Genomic DNA, 21,645 nt, shown 5'->3' with positions numbered 1-21,645 from the left:
TATCTCCGCTTTTTTGGCTTTAAAAGCCAAGAAAGCAGAGATAAAATTATCTCCCTATTACCTAGCTGTCGCTAACACCAGTTAGCGACAGCTAGTAGGAAATAGCGACCATCTTGGGCCCCACTTTGCATGTCAGCGATATTTATCACTAATGACATGCAAAGTGGGCGTGCCAAGATGTTAGCGACTGGAAACAGTTGCTAACATCGCTATCTCATATTACCAACTTTTGGAGATATTCGCACTAAGCGCGACTATCTCCAAAAGCTAACACCTGCCCTGAGCAGTTCTTAGCCATGTTATCCAATGGGAGGTGGATAACATGGCTAAGAGCATTAGCTTGCTAATGCATGAACATCGCTGACTTTTCAGCGATATTCATGCATTGCGGCCGATTTTTATCGCATTTGCGATAAACCTTGGTAATGCCAAGGTTTATCTGCGATAAAAATCACCGCAGCGCTGCGATAATTTTTCTCGCTAACCAAGCAATAGCGATAATTATCGCTATTGCTTGGTAATATGCCCCCTGGTCTCTCAGGAGTGACCAGGAGAGAGATATAGCTCTCCAGTTAAATATTGACTACCCAAGCTTCTCACAACATGTATATCTGAGGAACATATGTAAAAATTAGCGGCTGTACAGCAGAACCAAACCTTAGCCATCCTGAATAGTGAGGATAATAATTCTCCAAGTGGTTGAATGCCTAAGGGTTCAAATAAAACTGAGTAGATCGGGTGAGGGTAGGAAAAATAGAACCCAAATCAAAGAAAACGCCTGGTTCGATGAAGAATGTCGTAAAGTGGAGAAGTGTGGCTCAATGATCGAGCGGCCGACCCTGATGCAGAGGTCTAGCCCGGGACCAGGGTTCAATTCCCCGCCTCGGCGGGTCTTGGGCTCAAAATTCCACGGACCTGATAATTCTCGCCTCAGTGCCTATTCCAATCATGGAGTCCCACTCTGCAACTCTGGGCAATAGCTTGCTTAATCTCCACAACGGCCCCACAATGCTAAGGATGCCTGGCCTCCACCTTTGGGGTGCCCAGGAGTGGACGCCTCAAAGGGAAAGCCAGGATGGGTTCCACAGCGGTATTCGTACAAGTGCCTTGAGACCCTTGCGGGTGAGTAGTGCACTATACAAGTATCAATTTACAATTTACAAATTAAAAGCAAGCATTAGATAAAGAGAAAGACGATTCAGGGGAAGTATAATGCAGAATCATTCCACAACCCCCAGAAATTAAGGATAAAATATAAAATGATTATGAGAAATAAAAAAAGAATTTACAAAGAGAGCTGTTGGGTGAAACTATTGTCTGTAATAGAATCTAAAGACATAAAAGGTTTTTGGAAGCTGGTCCAAGAAAGCTCAGGCAAAACATTAGGGTCCTGGAACTGTGTAGTACCAGAAGATGATTCGGTAAGGTATTTGGGGGAAATATAGTGGAAATGGCCAGCAAAAGAGAGATTGATAACTATACTGTGGCCAGGTGTGAGGGAGGAGATTAAGGAACACTTTGCAACAAGAAATATTAAAAAGATTATTTCTAACCTTACATTGACTCGAGCTGCAGGCCCAGACAACCTCCCTGCAGTGATTATAAAAACCAGGCCAGAGTGGTGGGCAGAATTTTTTGCAAAAATGTTCCTTGGGATTCCCAATACTGTAATATACCAGAAAATTGGAGAGGGGCAATAATAAGACCCATTCACAAACAAGGAGATATAAAAGCCCCAAATAACTAAAGGCTAATTAACCTACTGGATGTAGGAGAAAAAGTATTCGCAAAAATAATCTTGGAAATACCTAAGGACTGGGCAGACGCAAATCAGGTTTTGCCCCCCGAAACGGGGGGTTCAAGGAGGGGCACTCTACTGTTGACCACTGCTTTGCGATTTGGTCCACTGCACGGAAGTCTATCGAGCAGAGGGGCAGTTTGTTCTGCTGCTTCATAGACTTCCACGCAGCATTTGACCTGGTGGGCCGGAAAACTTTGTGGGAGATGTTGGTCGGTTACAACATCCCTAGGGATCTGCTAAGGTTAATACAAGTTCTACATACTTAGAATCGGGCGCAGATAATTTTAAACTTAGAAGGGAGCTTATAGCAGAAAATCACAATTGGAAATGGGTTACGACAGGGGTGCGTACTGGCCCCCTACTTTTCTTCCTATTTATAGCAGACTTACCTTCAGTCTTAGGTACTGTAAGGGGGGCTAGCCCAAAGTTAAACAGTAAACACATTGCATTTCTATTATATGCAGACGATCTCGTAATAATAGACCAAACAGAGATTGGCCTACAAAGAAAGATGAATATGTTCAATGAATATTGCAAGCTTAAAATATTTGTAGTAAATATGGATAAGACAAAGGTATTAAGCTTTGGAAGAAGAAGAACAATATTCAACTGGTTCCTGGGCTCCCCAAAGCTGGAAAAGGTAAATGAGTATAGGTACCAAGGGATGTGGTTTGAGAAAAGTTTGATTGACATACCCATCTAGAGGCATTAAATCTGAGGGCATCAGCCTCTGTCAGTGGTTTAAAAAAATGTAATGGAGTGTATGGCGAAATGTCTGACAGACTGGTTTTAAAAGCGTATGTAGCTATGGTACCACCACAATTCCTATGCGGAGTAGAATTGCTATATTTAAGTGGTAGATACAGATGGGATGGCAACGAGGGAAAATGCTTGAAAAACGTATTAGCGCTGCCCATATCCTCAATGGTCCAGTCAGTAAGATTAGAAATAGGAATGACCTCATGGGATATAATGGCATGTATGGCGCTATTAAGATTTTGGCAGCACCTAGGCGATGGAGAAGAACTTAAAATCTTGCAGTGGTGTAGACATGATATATTGAAGAGCGAGTTAAGTTGGGCAAAACCGATAAGAAAAACTATAATTAAAGTTTGTAGAATTATGAGGATCAAGCTGTGCCCTCAGACTTTACAAATCGAGGTTGATAGGAGGGAACTTAGGTCCCGGGGGAGAGAAATCTCTCAAGCTCATGATCAAGATTATCTCAGGGGGAAAAAATCAGTATTTTTTATGGCCAACTCGTGGCAAAATGAACAACATTTCCCTTACAATGATAAACTACTGTGTCAGCAGATAAGAAGAGAATTGCTAAGCTTAAGAATTGGTGTTAACCCTTATTATGCAAACAACGGGGTAAAAAAAGCAATGATTGACAGCAAAGGGAAATGTGTTTGTATTCTGGGCACTATGTGCGGTATATTACATATTTTATTGGAAGGTGCTGGATATATGGAAAGTGTTTTTATGCCCAATTTTTTAAAAGTATGGTATTAAAACAGTAGATATAGCTTGTGCTATGAGAAAGTTCATTCAAAAAGTAAAAAAAAAATGTATGTGAGTAGAATTGAAATACTTAAAAAAAAATATTAACAGTTATATAGTATGTTATACGTAAAGACGTAAAGACGAATGCATTTTAAATGTATGAATTTTATGTTCGATTTTATTCAATATATGAGATAGTAAGAGTATCTATGTATGGATTGTAATTGTTTAAGGACTAACTAGTCCAAATAAACTTTCGTTTTGACTGACTGACTAAGGTAAGTAGCACCAAATACACAGTGATCTCCAGGGGGAGACCAAACCAACACTAAAATAGTGGTATGCAAATCAAGATGCAAGTCAAGACTACTCCCAGAAGACGTAGAAGTGTTGGGGATCTAATGAAGCACCCAAGGTAAGTAATCAGGACTCCACCGGAGGCCATGTGCAGAGTGAGAACACGACCGCGGGCTCAATAAAAGTCAATGGGTAAATCGCGGTTGCAATTTTAAAGAAGAAGGACCCTTCCCAGTAGACCTTCAGAAAACCCTGTGGAAGCCAGAAGATTGGATAGCATCCCCACCCGTGGATACCCTAGGAACCAGGATATCTACACCAGGGAAGCCGGGTGCACAGGTGTGAAGTGGTGTCGGAAACCGCTGTCAAACCCAATGGAGGACTTCGGGAAGATGCTGCTGCTGGAGAAGGTGAAAGTGTCGGGTGTAACCCAAAGGTGGATTCAAGATGAGAAGAACCTTCAAGCAGAAGGGACAGAGTTAATGCCACTCAGGAGGAACCAGGAGGCACAGAAGACTAATACCCACCAATGTTGAGTGTTGCAGGAGAGCTGGCGGTGACCTTAGAACTGCAGCTGTGCGGACCAGGCGATGCTGGGGAAGACCAGTAGCTGTACACGAGATGTTACCCGTCGGATGTTGAGAGTTGAGGGGTTGATGTCTGTCGGGAGCACTTACAAGCCTTTGCAACTGCAACCAACGTGGAAAGTGAGGACGGTGCAGTGTCTGGAGCAGCAAGGTCCATGTGACTCACCACAAGCAGGGAAGTAAGGGCAGGCCCCGAGTAATCAGGGGAGCCCGCTGAATTCAAAGATGAACCTCAAGACGACCCACAGGCCGGAGGCACTGGAGTCAAGAGAGGACCTCGAGCAGCTCACCAAAGATGCAGGCCCAAGATGCAAGTGTTGTGGTGAGGACAAAGGTCTTGGTCACTAGAGATGCTTGACTTTGGGGCTACATGGAGCCCAAAGATCTTGGAGGAAGGAAGCCAACAAGCCTTCGCAACAAGTTGATGCGGTGCACAGGGGTTTGGTTCCTGAGGCTCTGCTGAGGGATACTGGCCTCAAAGTTGGTGAGAGGGCAGGGCAGGCCTCGTGGGATGTGAAGAACCACCACCTGTGTTGCTGAGCCTTTCGGAGTCCATGGGAGCTCGGGATCAGCAGACCTGTCAGCTTTGTTGCGGTGCCTGCAGATGCAGGGAAGAGAGTCCTTAACTCAAGGGAGATTCCTTTTGGTGTCTTGGATGTCCACAGGCCTTGGAAGATTCCTGTATGAAGCACAGGCATGGACGTTGCAGCAGATGAGCAAGGCAACGAGACCAGGAGCAGCAGGAGTCTTTCTAGTTGCAGTCTTGATGCCCAGAGTGAAGTCCAGCGAAGTCCAGAGTGCGCAGACGGTCGAAAAAGAAGTGATGTCTTGAAATGACTCTTGTTTCACGAAAAAACTAGGGATCCACCCACAGGTATGCCAATACTTACCCTAAGGAAAGGGTTGGGACGATTCAGGGTTCCCTCCCAGGGGAGGGGTCGGACAATGGGGAGTCTTTGCCCAGTTTCGCGCCAGAGCGAGAGCCAACGGCTCCCTGACCTGGTTTAAACTGGACTATGCAAGGAGGTCACCAAATCTGCCCTTCAAGCAGACTGAGTGGCGCTGGCAAGCCCTCCCTCCCGGCCCCAATACTCTGAGCCCTGTGTGGGAGGTGGTCACACCTCCCTGTGACAGGATACCTATTGTTCTGCCTTCCCCTTGGCTCAGCAGCAGGAGGGCAGAATCATGTCTCTGGTCGTCAGCAGCCATGTTGTGCTGTCCGGGTCTAGAAGACTGGTACCGGGAGCACCGAGGACCTTCCAGAGGAGCTTTACAGTGCATGTAATCATACCTATATGTAATCAACATGTTTGATACCAAAAAATGACAGGATTCGTTACAGCCAGTTTGGAGGTGGTCATCTGCAAAAATGTAATACCATTCCTGCCCAAAAAAAGTCAGAAAACTTTTCTTTCTGTTCTAACCACTAGACTATTGCAAAAGCCTTTCTATAAATCTGTATGAAGGGCTTTTGAACAGACTACAACTGCTACAGAATGCAGCTGCCAGATTGCTCACTGCTATACCTTGATATGCTTCAATCTCGGCTGAGATTAGAAGGCTCCACTGGTTGCCCGTTAGGAAACAGGTTCAGTTTAAAGCCCTATGCTTGCGCCTGAGTTCCTAAAACAGCAATTTCATTGGTATGTACCAAAAAGATCATTGCGCTCCTCAGAAGCAAAGCTGGTATTGGTGCCCTTTGTACGTAAAATGAGCTGGGGTGGCAGAAGCTTTGTAGTTGGCACAGCTAAGGCCTGGAATGGTCTCCCACTAAATCGTAGGAGTATGACAAATGTACTTGCATTCAGGAAGGCCTTGAAAACATGGCTCTTTACTGTGTCATTTTGATTACACCCTCCCTCTGCTTTTAGGCCTTTGTAGGACTTTTCATAGCACCAGGACACCTTCGGGTAACAGTGCGCTCTATAAATATCAATACCATTACATTAACACTATGTACCATAATGGCTGATGCACTTACACCCCGGGAGAATGTGACGGTCGTAGGTGTGTCCTGCTCATGCAGGGGCACCCTCACACTTAGAACCGAGCACCCTGCCATGAGGATTGAAAGGCCTGCTTCTGGGGTGACTTATAGGTTTTACGTGCAGTGATCTTAGATATAGGGAAACCTATTTCTTTTGTAAGTGGTGCTAGCACCAGCTTACACAGGCTGTAATGGCAGCCCTGTAGTTGCAGTTTGAGTAAACTCCCATGGTTGGCATAATACATGCTTCCGTCCATGGGGGACCTCTGGTGTACCTATACCCAAGGTACCTCAGTACTGTATACTAGGGACTTAGAAGGGTACACCAGTATCCAATCTGTGAGGTACCTAAGTACTTAGCGTAACCAATTTAGGGGAGAAAGAACAGAGACTGGGGTCCTGATTAGCAGGATCCCAGTCAGACTAGTCAGAAACAGCATAGCACCGGGCAAAAAGTGGGGGTAATCATAAAAGAAGATCCTACTTTCCTACAATGTTGATTTTAAGATTGTAAATTTTTCCACTTGAAGGTTGTATTATTGATATATTGAGAGGCAGTGAATAATAATCTGAATAAATCATTATGGATTTTTTCCTTATAATAAATTATGTACATTATATACCAAAAAGAAAAACATGTTCTTGCCTGAATAAAGATTTTTTGATGCAACAATGAAAGTACAAGTAAGAAAATGGTAAATTCGTTTTTATCTTTGCTCCGTAGAGGATGTTAAACATAATAGATGAACAAAAATAGGTACCAGTTAAATATTAAATAAAATAAGGATAACTCCACTTTACATAATGCATATTGCATATTCACTGTATTTATTTAATGCTCATTGAATCCTTTGTCCACTGTAATTTAGAACTTCACCTTAAGGTATACAGAAGTCTGCAACTTAGCCACTAAATCACATCCATCCCACTCCCTCCCATGAATCAATACTACTAATCCTCATTCTTTGACGTAAGGTTTTCTTGTTGTGAACTGTTTGCAAATTTACTCCCCTACCGCTGCTGGGAAGCAGTCCCACTTTGTGGACCCATTTGATACTGGTAGAAGACCAACTGTCCGGCATTCTACGGGCCTGGAAGCTCATTACTTAAGATCTGTGGGTCTTTCAAAGTAGGGAAAGAGGGTATTCCTTACCCTTCTACTAGGCTCCTCCCATCCACCTTCCCTGTTCTTGCCAGACAGAAGACCATTTCTGCTTCATGAGAAGAAAGTGGCAATCCTCTTCTGGAGGGAGCAGCCGAGTTGGTGCTGGAGCAGAGAATTGGCATGGGTGCTATTCTTGTTAATCCCGGGGGCCCAAGGAGGACAGAGAACTTTATCGGATCTTAAACCTTAGGATCTTTAATTTCTTTCTCCTCAAAGAGAAATTCAAGATGCTGACCCGGGCCCATGTGCTTTTGGTGCTAATGTTGAAAGCTGAGTGGTGTCCTAAGACTATCAGGATGTGTATTTTCATATTCCGATCCTGAAGACACTCCAGGGGTACCTGCAGTTTATAGTGGGATCCACCCAACAGCAGTTAGCAGTCCTCCAGTTCAAACTGATGGGACCCCCAAGTCTTTATCTTTTTTTTTTCCTCATATGACCTCCGTAGCTACTGCCGCCTCTCGACCTGTCCCGCCAATGGCGCAAATAGCTTTTGGTGGATACTTAGTCTCAGCTGATATGTTCTAGACGGGGATTGCCCGTATATACTCAACTTGAGCTGACCCAGAGGTATTAATCAATGGAAGATGTCCTGGATCCAGATCTAACATATGGAAATCCAAAATCTACACTCTACTCAGAGGGGAGGGGGGTCACCAGCTAATTCCAGAACAGCCCAACATCAGTCCTATCCCTAGAAACATTAACCCTCTGGGCTATGGCTCGGTAATATTTAACAGCATTCCACCAGGCATTCCAGCTAGGGGGCGCTCCTGTCACCACAACAAGCAAATCTCCCTCCTTGCCGACAACATTAGGTAAAACACCAATTTGCATTGAGGCCCACACTGAAGTCGTATCCCACACGGCATAGCCACCACACCGAAAAAGATAAGAGCTGGGCTTACCTCCATATCTACACCCAGGACCCTGGAGATGGTCTTACCAACATTCAACCAAATTTTGTGTATTCTGGGGCAGGACATGAATATATGGACATCATCTGCATTCTGAAAGCCGCACCTCCAACAGTTTGCTGCTCCTCCACCCTTCAGTTTAGAGACCTTCAGAGGAGTCTAGTATATCCTATGGAGTGTGAAGAAATGATTTCTTCTGAGTGCAGCAGATTTAATCACTGAATAAAGCATGTCAATAGATACTTGCCATATCTCCTTCCATTCTTCGCCAGGCAAGTAATTCTCCCAGACCCTATACGGCTTATCCATTCTTCTTTCTGCTGCAGCCAGAAGATATTTATACCATAGGGCGACGTCTTTCTTCATCGGGGATTGATTTTGCAGATCATTCTCCATGTCATCCTCCAGACAACACGACCAACTTTGAGATTTACACCATGACGTAAGCTGGTAGTACTTAAAGCTGGACAGAGTTCCAGCTGTGGTTTGATTCCAGAAGTCCCAAGGGAGACATTTACTGCCCACTACCAGATCCCCCCAAACTAGAACTCTTGCCGCTTTTAGTGGATTAGCTAGGGTGTCTAATGGCACTCGGCGTTCCAGGAGAGTCCCACGTCGGAGCCATTCACTGTAATAAGAAAGCCCCAGACAGACACGACAGTCCGACCAGAGCTTGGCCGCCATTCCCAGCATTTTCAGACTAACCTTTTTGTAGAATTTGGGAGAGCCAAATTTGTACATATAACCATAGTCTCCTACCCCATAGCATAGCTTTGAGCATATTACCAACTAAAGAATTATCCGGGGGGTGTAGTAACATCCGAGCATTTTTTAGTTGATAGGCCCAGCAGTAGAGCTGAAAGTCAGGTAGACCCATACCACCCTGTGTTAGTTTACGCCTACGTTTTTTCCAGGACAGTCTAATCCCTTTTCCTGCCCAAATGAAAGAGGAAATTCTACCCTGAATTTTAAGAATCTTAGCTTTTGGGAATTCCAGAGGTATATTATTAAAAAGATAAGTATACTTTGGGAGAACACACATTTTAATCAGGTTGACTCAACCGTATTGTGATAGTGGTATGTTCTGCCATCTTTTTAAGAGGATCTCAACTTCCTTTGAAACTCTATCTAGATTCACCTTTGGAATTTTCCGGAATTTTCCACACCTTTGGAATTTCCCCAAGTCTTTATCAAGTGAATGGCAGTAGTAGCAGCACATCTCAGACGATCAGTAATTCCAGTATTCCCTTACCTGGGTGACTGGCTTCTGAAGGCTCAGTCCCAAAAGATGGTGCTTTGCTACTTGCAGTTGTCGGCATCACCGTTCTTCAACCTGTTTTTTTTTTAAATCAGTGTTCCTCAATCACATCTGGAGCCCTGTAAGCACCTTTTGTTCATAATGGGAGTCCTGGATATTGAATTCTCATGATCCTTCCTGCCTCTTCAGAAGGCATCAGATCTTTTATTCTGTTGTTTCAAGAACTGGCTCTGATTTCAGTCTTTTGGTCTTATGCCTGTTAGGTTTGATGCCTTCTTGTATCTTCCTCATCATGCATGTACGCTGGCACATGGTGGCTCTCCAGTGGTGCCTCTGTAGGCTGGTTCCAGCTAGGAAAAGATGTGTTGGATACCATCACAATCTTCTGGGACTCTGCAGCAGATCTAACCCGGTGGTGCATAGAGGAGCTTCTAGCATTTAGAATGTCCTTTCACCAGCTACTATTTGGGGCCAGGGTTGTGATGGAAGCATCCGCTTTAGATTGGGGTGCTCGTCTTCGTTAACTGAAGATCAAAGGCCTCTGGGCTTCAATGGAGTGGATTTTGCACAGCAGTCTGCTGGAGCTCAGGGCATTTCCCTTGACGTTAAAGGCATTCCATCTCTCCCTTTCTGGTCAGTCAGTCCAGATCTTGACAAACAATACAACTGTGATGTGGTGCATCAACAAGCAGGTGGAGTGTGGCTCACACTTTTTCTGTTGAGAAGAACTGCAACTCTGGTCTTGGGCTCACCAGCACTGTGATTTGCTAACAGTGAACCATCTGGTGGTCTCTCTCATTACCATAGCCTACAACCGCAGTCAGCACCGCCTTACCAATGACTAGTGGCTCCACCCAAAGGTAGTTGAGGACATCTTCGCCTGGTGGAGCACTCTCCAAGTGGACTGGTTCACCATTTACAGCAATGTACAGTGCCCAAAGATCTGTGCATCCCCCTTACAAGTGGGTTCCTCGAAGCAGCTTCCATGGAGTGTTGGCGTTGAAGGGTGGTGTTTGGGCTGTGGTGTCCTGCATCAGAGGAAAGATGTCAAGCTTGGGCTATTCTTGACATTCCTTGTTGATGGCGTGAGTTGGTAAAAAGGGGATTGGCTAGGCTTATTAAGTGACCTTTCCAAGATAGTGGGCTGACCAAGCATTGCTGCTTGAGGTTCCCAATTCAAGATGAAGTTGAGTCTTTTCCTGTATTGTCAGTTTCTTTTTATATTCATATTTAAGGGGGAGTTATTGAGTGATGGATGTATTTTAAAGCAGGGCCCGATGTAGGTGGCAAATACCGGTCGGAAACGGCCGAATTCGGCCGTTTCCGACCGGTATTTGGCATCTTGAGATGTAGGGGGCCAGATTTTACAGATTCTGTAAATTTACAGAATCTGTAAAATACCGAATCAGTATTTTTACCGATTCGGTAATTCCCAGATGTAGGTGGGACTCTTCTGAGTCCCAAAGGCCCTACAATTTGGGTATTTTACCACCCAATCCAATTGCGTGTTAAAATACCGAATTCAGGTGTGCATGCACATGTGTGCATGCACACCTAGCCATGTGACAGACAGACATGCCCTTAGGGCATGTCTGTGTGCCACATGGCGCACATGCCTATTTTAGGGGTGCCAGAGGGTGTCAAAGTAACACCCCCTGCACCCTTGTGAAATTCGGTATTTACCGATTCGGTAAATACCGAATCGGTAATGCCCATTCATTCCTATGGGCTTCAAAGCCCATAGGAATGAATGGGCATTACCGATTCGGTATTTACCGTATCGGTAAATACCGAATTCTTCCGATTCGGTATTCCAGCACATCTGGAATACCTACATACCCACCCCTTAGATTTACCGATTTTTAATTACCGAATCGGTAAAATTCGGTAATTAAAAATCGGTAAATCTATTCTACCTACATCTAGCCCTAACTCCCTTATTTTGTGTTGCATTAATCACCCATTTACTTCCATTTTTGTCTCTGATTGTAATTCCTTGCAGTCAGATCTCCTGGAAAGACCTTGCTTGGCTGTTTCACTTTCTTTATATCAGGGGCAGCCTGTTGCCTAGCTTAACTTCCTCTGCACAAATCTTCATATTGAATCAAGAACTACAAGATTGCAGACAAGATATGTTTTCTTTTGTGTTTTTTTCCTCCTATCTTAGTCTCTCTTAAGGAGACACTTGGCACCGTTCACTGGTGCTGTTAAATGCAGGGTGGCGCCCAGGCTATTGGGAGAACTTGCACTTTCCTCAGGCAATCAAGAAGGAAACTTGGCAGTCTGACCTTCACAATGTCCAGTCCTTGCGAATGAGAAGTTTAAAAATGGTCATTGTGTTTTTTGCCTTTAAATTACAAAATGTCTTCACTTAGTGGGCGTGGGGTGTGCTAGCTCTAAACTCTATAGACAACCTTACGTAATCCTTTCTTTATAGATTCATAGATAGTTCATATAAATTAATCAAGGGTGAAAAATTAAAGGGCATAAGGAAGCAATTACTTTGGCACGTTGTTTTGTTGCAAGGTTAAAAAGAAGTAGTTACTCATCTATCTGCCTCATGGTGTTGTTTACTGTACATATATTCCTTTCTAAGATTGCTTCTTAGTTTGGGAGCAGCCATTCAAGGCACATTTTTAACTTCTGTGCAGGTAAAAGCCTTCCTCACATGACCTGTGGACGGTGAAAAACGTAATTTGTTCCAGCTCGCAAAGGAGAAGATGCGTTTGCTGCCGAATTGCTCATTTCAGTTCTAGACTAAGTTGTTTTGGAGTGTGTGAATTTTACTTTACCAGTCCTCTATTGTGAATTGTGTGACTTGTGTTTTGTTTTTTTAACATTTATCATAAAGTGTTCCTTGCTACATCGTATGATTTGGCATCTCTGTTTTTCTTTTTTAGGTCTGTTCACCCTTTCGAGATTCCAGAAATCTTCAGCTTTCCCATTGACCAAGGAAATCCTGCATATTTACGATTAATTGGCGAAAGCATGCACGAGGATTGATGTAAAGATACTAGTCTGTGCCATCTTAAGAGACTGCGACTGGAGTAACAACTCTTTTTACAGTAGTTGACAAGTTACCCAATGAAACGAAGGACTGCACTATTTGTATTTTTGGAACGGATATTTTATTATGACACAGCGACATGTTTTCTAACAGGATAAGTGATGCATCTTGAAATATAAACATGCATCTGAGCATAGTGCAGACACTCTAAAGAATGGTTGTATATCAAAATATTGGTGATAAGAATATTGTCGGCTATAAATAGCGTGCTCTAAATATTGTGTATAAAAATATTGTCCCTTTGGGTACAGATTTTTTGTTATTAACTCCACTAGTGCGATACTTCTGTACATAAAATTCATGTCAGGCAATATCCAGACAAGGATATTTTGGTACCCTACCTTAAAGAAGATACCCCTCTGGCCAGCACAGACCAGTGGCCTTAGTTTGGTACAGTCTAGCATTGGAGGATTTCAGATTCAAGAGACCTGTTCAATATTGATAGATTGAAGACACACTGCGAAGACACCTGTTTGGCACTGGATATGCCATTGTCCCAACAAGTGTACCTACTTGAGGCATGTTGTCTCCCTCGCCGATATTCCCTCAGAGATTATGAGTATTCTTGATCTTGTCTATAAAATCCTAATTACGAATCAGGAGTGCAGTATCCCGCTCTGGGATATTGCTCGGCCTGATCACAACTGGCCGGTGTTCCAACATCTGGTTTCCCAGGGCAGCAGACCCATACTACCAGCCCAAATTACTGACCGGTACTTTGGGCTTGTAAAATTGTACAAGGTTTGGGTTGGAGCAGCAGACAAGCCTCTGTCACAGTCTATACCAGAGTTTTTGTTTTTTGGCCATTGCATCTTTTCCCTCATCACTTCTCTTTCCTACTGTAACAAATCCCTCCCTCCAGATCTACCAAGCGCTTGTCCTACAGCTCACATTTACCACCTGCTTAATACAGGTGGTAAGTGGGAGTGTTAATCCCCCTGTGAAAGGAAAAATCAAGCCAAATTCTGTTCACAAGTTATTCCCCATTCTAGAAATTAACTTGTGATTGCTCTGGCAGGGTGTTACCCCATGTTCACATTACATTTTGTTTTTGATTTTCTACACCCCACTGGACCATGCAACATGTAATGAGGGTCATAGAGGAAATAGCATTGGTCTGTGGCCGCTCTTGGGATGACTAGTAATCCAAAGACAAAATAGGCTTTAATTTTTCACAAAAAATAAAAGATGCTTCTGAATATTTGAGTGTCAATAGAATGTGAAATTTAAAGAGTGTAAATTCAAAGAAATAGAAAGATAGAACTTGGTAATAAAATAGCACTTACAAGTCAAGGCTTGCATGGGTAACCCACCTGCCTCCTGCTCTGTATGTAACATCGTTGAAAGATGCAGCTCTGCACAGAAGTCTGCTGCATACCCAAAGAGTAAGTACTCCAAAGGGTGGATCGCTGAAGATTCAAATTGATGTCTTATAACAGCCATGGATTCCACCACATTTCAGCAGGTAACACTGAACTCCATTAAGCCCAGGATGTTGAGCCAAGGCATTAAAAACTTCAGTGACAAAATAAAGCGCATCGTCAGTCGATTGGAATAGGTGATTGTTTTTGCCTGAGTGCTTTCCTGATTTGTATTGATAATTTTCCTTATCACTGGATACAAGTTGTATCCAGTGAATGGAAAAGAATCGAACAAAAAAAATATTGATTGTGAAAGCCATCTTGCTTGGGGCCTTGTGTGGAGTAGTGGATAACCATGCTTAAGCCATATTGTAGAGCAGTACGTATCTAAAGACAAATGGCCACATTAGCAAATTTGTCTGGCACGCTGTCTAGCATAGGATTTGTTCTGGAAGCATATCCGTGTCTTCCCCTACTCTTGCACGCTATCTAGTGTAGGAATCGTTCTGGAAGCGAATCAGTGTCTTCTTCTACTCAGGCACACTGTCTAGCTTAGGACTTGTTCTGGAAGCGTATCTGTGACTTCTTCTCTGGCACGCTGTCTAGCTTAGGATTTGTTCTGGAAGCGTATCTGTGACTTCTACTCTGGCACGCTGTCTAGCTCAGGATTTGTTCTGGAAGCGTATCTGTGAATTCTACTCTGGCACGCTGTCTAGCTCAGGATTTGTTCTGGAAGCGTATCTGTGAATTCTACTCTGGCACGCTGTCTAGCTCAGGATTTGTTCTGGAAGCGTATCTGTGACTTCTACTCTGGCACGCTGTCTAGCTCAGGATTTGTTCTGGAAGCGTATCTGTGACTTCTACTCTGGCACGCTGTCTAGCTCAGGATTTGTTCTGGAAGCGTATCTGTGACTTCTACTCTGGCACGCTGTCTAGCGTAGGATTATTTCTGGAAGCCTATCCTTCCACTGCAAATTATTTTGTCAAGACAGAGAAGGATGCCATTCATTGAATGTGTGCAGTGTACTGCAGCATACATGCAATGTGTAGATTTTTTAAAGGAAATAAACACATTTCACATTGTTAACGCCCACTAACAGGAGGATTTTGTTTTTTGATGCAAAGCACAGTAAGGGCCTTATTACAAGTTTGACAGTCCGTGGACCGTGGTACCTGTGGTCGTGGTCTGACAGCCGTGATCTTGCGGTTCATCTGCCTTATTACGAATTGTGCGGATTGGCTTTATGAAGACCACGACTGAACCACCAAAACCGACAGTAATCAGCCGGGTTCGTGGTCAGGAAAAGACAGCTACCATAGGGTGGTACAGGGGAGTTTCACCATTGTCTGTGTTATGAGCTGCTTTTTATATGAACTCACCACGGCGATTCAAGCTCTAGCTTCAATTCGGCAGGTACTATGGATTTGGGGTGTGTACTCACCTCTTTCTTGTTCTTCCAGGCAGGGTTTGACGTGGATCCTTTTCTTCAGGTCCCCCCTTCACAGCAGCATCTTCACCCTGAGGAATACGACCCTGTTTGTGGCGATATACAGGCGAGTTCTTTTTGTACCATATACCAATTGCCGCGACTGCCCACATATGGGCCCAACTCCAGCAATGGGTAGATGGTATTTTTTCACATGTATCATGCATATGTGTGCATTTGACTCATATGCAGCCGAAATGTATCACAGGCATCGATACATGTGGATAAATAATCATCACTGCTGCAAACTCTTCACAGCCACAATGCGTCCTCAGCGGGAATTCCGTAATACGGCGGTCTATAGCCTGCGGTCTATTGGTGGACGTAGTCTTCAGTTGGTCGGACCGCCAAACTTGCAATAAGGCCCACAGACTGTATTAGTAGATTGGTCTTTGCATCAAAATCTAGGGGTATTTTTACTAATTCGCCCCGTTAATGCCTCTTGATGCAAAGCAGCACCAAGGATTTTTTTAGCTTTGTTAATAGATTCTTTCTAGTGCAAAGTGCATTTTAAAATGGTTAATAAATACCCTTTGCAAGACTTTGTGTCACTTTGCTCTGACGCAAAGCTTTGGTAAATCTGGGCCAAAATGTCCTATGGATCAGTAAAGAAGTGCTAAGCAGCAGTGCAAGATTGTCTTATTGGCAAAGAGGACCAAGATATACTTTGAAGTAGTGTAATTTGAAAGTGGTAAAACCAAGGAGCGTAAGAGCTCAGATCTGCGGGCCATAATTCAAGGTCCGCTTTTCATACTGTGATGCCTTGGGCTTAATATTTATTTATTTATGTTTTTTCTTGACCAAGGCCATTAGTGGTTCGACAACACAACCAGACTGTGTTACACATTTTAAGCCAACACAAGGTGATGATGGACGGAGCGCTGAAACCTTTCAGACACTCACCCCCAGTCACAGATCTGGGTTGAATCCATCATTGTTATTTAGCTTTAGCCACCAGAAGATTACATGATTTTCCAGAACCACCAGAAACTGAGCCACGACAAGGATTAGAAAATCAATGAATTTTGGCTTCTTTATGTCATGGTTATTATTATTGTAAAGACAGGCCATAATTTATTTGAAGACTCATAATCTGTGTTGAATAGACTACAACCGTGTTTAGAATTAGGCATAGTTCCTAATTTGTACTGTGCCTGGACTGATAGGTTTAGGTATTCCTGGCTTTGTAACAAGCATTGCTCTTCATTGGAGTACATACTGCTGGATTCTGAGTAACCGACAGCATGGTGACATATTTACCAAAGGAAGGAAGACATTTGAGTAAATAACCAGCTTGAAGTAACATCTGTTCTGCAGGTAGTGGCATGCAGCAGTATCTCTCCTGGTTTTGGAGACAGAGTAAAGATACTGACATACCTAGTATCAAAGCTGCATCTTTTGTGTAGGAGCTGGCATGCTGCGGCAGTACTTTAGAGTGACTACGCCACTCCAGTACCTCTTCTGTCGTTGGAGACAGAGAAAAGATTCTGACATAACCAGAATATAGGGAGCTCCTTTAGAAGAAGCAGTTGCAGGACTCTAGAGTCTAGAGTACTCAGCTTTGTGGCAGTATTGTTTCAGTCGGTGAGATGCACAAAGCGAAAAGGCCCAAGCCTGAAGTCAAAGGCTCATGGTAATTACTGAATGAGCTACATTCACCCAGAAAAGCATGTTACTTGGTCTTTAGGTGGATAAGCAAACATAAAATATGTGATGTAATACCAGGTGCTGATTATGAGCAGGGTGTGAATTCCGATCCCTGCACAAACTGGAGTTAACCCAGGAATGCACATTCTCCGTTGTGGAGTAATTTGCACCCCTCCCCCATGCTTTCCCTTATAGATCTCCACAGTTCAAATCTGCTGAAATTTATGTGGGAAAAAACCTGGGAAAAAAGCAAAACTTGTACTTTGGTGAGTTAAATACCAATTTTGCGTGTTATGCCTCACTTCCAAGGGGATATCTTGGAAAAGAAGCTACTTTCTCCAACCGGTATATATCTTATTCAGGGATAAGGCAAAGTACTAACTTGAACCATGTCTCAATATTGACTCCTATCAAATTAGTCAGTTTAGCCTAACTGTGGTAGTCAACATTGCGGGGTCAAAAGCAACCTTGCCCAGCTAATATTTGCTGTGGGTACCTGTGCATGTAGATGTGTATAAAATGCGTATTAGTGTAAACTAAATAGGGAAGGTACTGCACAAATGGTATTTCCTTGTCGAAAACACATACAAATGCAATTTATATCCAGTTCCGAATCGCAAATTATAATAAAAGTAGAGCATCAATTTTTTAATAAATAATGAATAAAAGCTTACTTACATGGGAATGGCTGCCACCTCTGCTCCGTCTTCCCTCTGTTCCTGGCTCCAGGCAGAAAACAGGCTCCTAGACTCCCCTAATCCAATCACGACGCTGCAGTCACCAGCATGACTGCAGTGCCATGATTGGTCTGAGCAGCCTGTGTCGTGACCTAAGTGTGGGGCACTAGGACCCCGTGGGTCGAGTAGCTGGGGACAGGTCACCAGACCGGACATCCGGTCATCTGGGGGGCGGGGAACATATAGAGGATGGGATGACCAAGAGGAGTGAGGACGCCATCCCAGGGGTCTGCTGCAACCATGATAATAACTATACCTATGACAATAAAGAAATCTAAGCAACTGACCGGAGTGACGCGTCGTGCATGTACCGCTCCAGCACAAAGACACGACAACTGGCGACGAAGGAGGGTGACGACCCCACACGCATGAGGATCGCGTCGTGTGAAAGAAGAGATCGCCGACAACAAGGAGCTACACGGGAGCCCACCCCGATCAGCGTCCACCTATGAAAACGACACAGCGCGGTAAGGAGCACCGGGAAGAAGCGCCAATGCAGGGCAAGAAGCGTGAAGCTCTCGCGTTTGAAACTTGAAGAGCGAAGTCTCGCGAGAGGCGAAAATCTCGGCGGCCATTTTAGGGACAGGCAAATGCAGCCAATAGGAACGACAGGACAACGCGCCGGCCATCTTAGAGTCAGGAGAAGCGAGATTTCGATCGTGAAATCTCGCAGGAACAAGGGCGGCCATCTTAAGTGGGACATTAAAGGAAAACAGCGATATGAGCCACAGGACAACCATTTTAAGGGCAGGCAAAACGTAAAACACAGCAAACAAAGAGAAATAAAGAAATAAAAAGGGACAAGGACAGAGAAAGATCCCCACAACAAGAAATACAACAAAATAAAGAATGAAATAAGAAGAGAGAACAACAAGAACATTACAAAATAAATTGACAAAAGAAATATAGAGGCAACAAACACAATTGCCGGAAAGAAAGAGAAAGGATACAAAGAAAATAAAAGGAAAATACAAGGAAAAAGGACTAAGAAAGCCCAGAAGAGGCAAACATAAAATATAAGGAAAAAGGACTAAGAAAGCCCAGAAAAAGCGAAATAAAGTAAAACAAAGGAAGGAAAAGGGACAAAAGATCACAAAGAGAAAAAGACAAAAGATAAAGAAAAAGGAGCACAACATAGCATACCAAAAGAAACAGAGACTCAAGAAATGATCAAAGGAAAGAACAGAGCAGCCATTTCAAAGCCAGGCAAAGGGCAAAGAAGAAGAAGAACATAAGACAAGGTGAATTAAGGAGAACGCGAGCAAGAAGAAAAGAGCAATAAGAAAAAGAAAGAAGACAGTGCAATAAGAAAAGAGAAAAGAAAAGAATAATAAGTGGAACAACATTGAAAAAGAACGAGAAAGAAGAAAAGAAAACAAAAGGAAAGAAAGCAGAACAACAAAGAGAAATAAAAAGACAAAGATTGCGCAAGGACAAGGAAAGAACAAAAGAGAAGTTACCAGGCAATAAAGAAAAGAAGAAAGAAGAAAGAGGAGTAAAATAACGAGGAAAGAAGGGAAAAAAGAAACAGGAAAAAGAAAAGGAGAGCCTAGAAAAGGCTAAAAGGACAAGGAGAGCTTAGAAAAGGCTAAAAGGACAAGGAGAGAAAAGGAGGATAACAGAAGAAGAAGAAGAAAAAAGGACACAAAAGGGACACAAGAGAAAAAGGACATGGAGAGCCTAGAAAAGGCTAAAAGGACAAGGAGAATAACAGGAGAAGAAAAAAAAAAAAGGACACAAAAGAGACACAAGAGAAAGGACAAGGAGAGCCTAGAAAAGGCTAAAAGGAAAGGAGGATAACAGAAGAAGGAAAAAGGATACAAAAGAGACACAAGAGAAAAGGACAAGGAGAGCCTAGAAAAGGCTAAAAGAAAAGGAGGAGAATAACAGAAGAAGAAGAAAAAAGGACACAAAAGGGACACAAGAGAAAAGGACAAGGAGAGCCCAGAAAAGGCTAAAAGGACAAGGAGAACAACAGGAGAAGAAGAAGGAAAAAGGATACAAAAGAGACACAAGAGAAAAGGACAAGGAGAGCCTAGAAAAGGCCAAAAGGACAAGGAGCGCCTAGAAAAGGCTAAAAGGACAAGGAGAGCCTAGAAAAAAAGGGGTAAAAAGGAGCAACACGAAAAGACATACCGCAGGAGAAAGAGCAGCAAAACGAAAGGACAAAGACATGCAACGAGCAAAGCGGACAAGCGCCACAAAGGAAATAAAGGAAAGAGGCACCGCAGGGCCAGGACGAAAGGTGTTGAGACAGAAATAATATAGATGATAAGACAACAAGTTCTCCAAAGAGTCACTGGTGGTGACGAAAGTGAAAGGATGGATGATAACGGCTGTCTACGACAAACAACGAATAACAAGGAAGAGATAGCATTTCAAGGACAAAGAAGGCAAAGAAAGAAGAAATGGCAGCGACAACTGCAGCCACATGGAAGGTAGAAGATAGACGACAAGGAAGCGATGGGGACACTAGAGTCACGAAGGGCATGCAGTAAACAACAGAGACTCATTGAAGAAATGTATAATGACAAGTACTTTCTCTCTCTCTCTCTCTCTCTCTCTCTCTCTCTCTTCCTCTCTTCATCTATATCGTCACTTCTGGCAAATGATGACTATCAACGCTGGCTAGCAGTGACTGCAGAAATGTGTCATGAACATTTGTTGTGACAAAGGGGGAGATGTCGTGACCTAAGTGTGGGGCACTAGGACCCCGTGGGTCGAGTAGCTGGGGACAGGTCACCAGACCGGACATCCGGTCATCTGGGGGGCGGGGAACATATAGAGGATGGGATGACCAAGAGGAGTGAGGACGCCATCCCAGGGGTCTGCTGCAACCATGATAATAACTATACCTATGACAATAAAGAAATCTAAGCAACTGACCGGAGTGACGCGTCGTGCATGTACCGCTCCAGCACAAAGACACGACAGCCTGGTTCGGCGCTCTGACAGGGAGGGGGAGCCTGTGCATGTTCTCCACACGGCTGTGCAGTACAACCTGGTAGAGAAATACTAAGTGCGCCTGTCTGTTTTCCGGCACAAGAAGATCAGCCAAACCTCCATGTGCACTTAAGTGCACCTACTACTCCTCCCCTGCTCGTCACATAGCCCAGCTCCACCAGCCCTAATTTGGCTCGTACTGAAAATAAAATGATAATAACATAACGTTATTAGCGTTGTGTTATTAGCATTTTATTTTTCCTTTTGTACTCAGTGGGGTGACGCTCCTCTGCCTTAACGGAGGAGCCGCTGCTGTTACAGCCCGGTGAGCGGTCTATAAGTCGGCACACCCGCGCATATTAGTAATGAATAATCAAACATGGTGCTCCAATCTAACTTAAGATCTTCACTGCTGCATCACTCGAGCACTCAAAGGTTTCGCACTTCATGAACTCTGACATTATCTTCAGGGATTCAGGGCAGTTTGAGGAACACAAACGTTTCTGCTTTAATAGTTTCAGTTTTTGCTTTAATAGATTTTATATTTAGAGACAGACTGAAGTGCCTCCCAAAGAGAAGTCATTTTATATGTTTAAATGTATATTTCGTAATAAAATCTTTCTATTTATTTTGTATGCATAGAAATCTCAATTGTCTTTTGTCAGACATATATCTGAATTTTGAACCAACGACTTGACATTTTTTAGACTATTTGGCACCAAGAACGATTTTTTTGTTGTCGGTGAAGTAGTGTATACTTGTGTTTTCTAAGGTATTAAGTATTCCCAGCAATGAAGTAATAGAAATAAAAATAAAATCTTATTTTGAGATTTAAAGTGTTATTATTGCTTTAATTTAGCACTGTTGTTGCACACAGTCTGCTGT

At 43.5% G+C, this 21,645-nt stretch overlaps 1 protein-coding gene across 2 annotated transcripts in view; it reads left to right on the top strand.

Moving 5' to 3' along the window:
• LOC147710298 (protein CutA homolog) overlaps positions 1-14,129 on the top strand; it is a 308,574-nt gene extending 294,445 nt beyond the window's left edge. For both annotated transcript variants that reach the window (XM_086920995.1, XM_086920994.1), the window contains exon 6: positions 12,419-14,129. In XM_086920995.1, coding sequence (XP_086777121.1) covers positions 12,419-12,521 — 103 coding nt within the window. In that variant the 3' untranslated portion in view covers positions 12,522-14,129. The remainder of the gene's footprint in view (positions 1-12,418) is intronic.
• The last annotated feature ends 7,516 nt before the right edge of the window (positions 14,130-21,645 follow it).

This window comes from Lissotriton vulgaris, chromosome 5 (assembly GCF_964263255.1).
Source record: "Lissotriton vulgaris chromosome 5, aLisVul1.2, whole genome shotgun sequence".
Taxonomy (NCBI): Eukaryota; Metazoa; Chordata; class Amphibia; order Caudata; family Salamandridae; genus Lissotriton; species Lissotriton vulgaris.
Note: the sequence above shows the minus strand (reverse complement) of the source record. Positions and strands in the feature narration are given on the sequence as shown.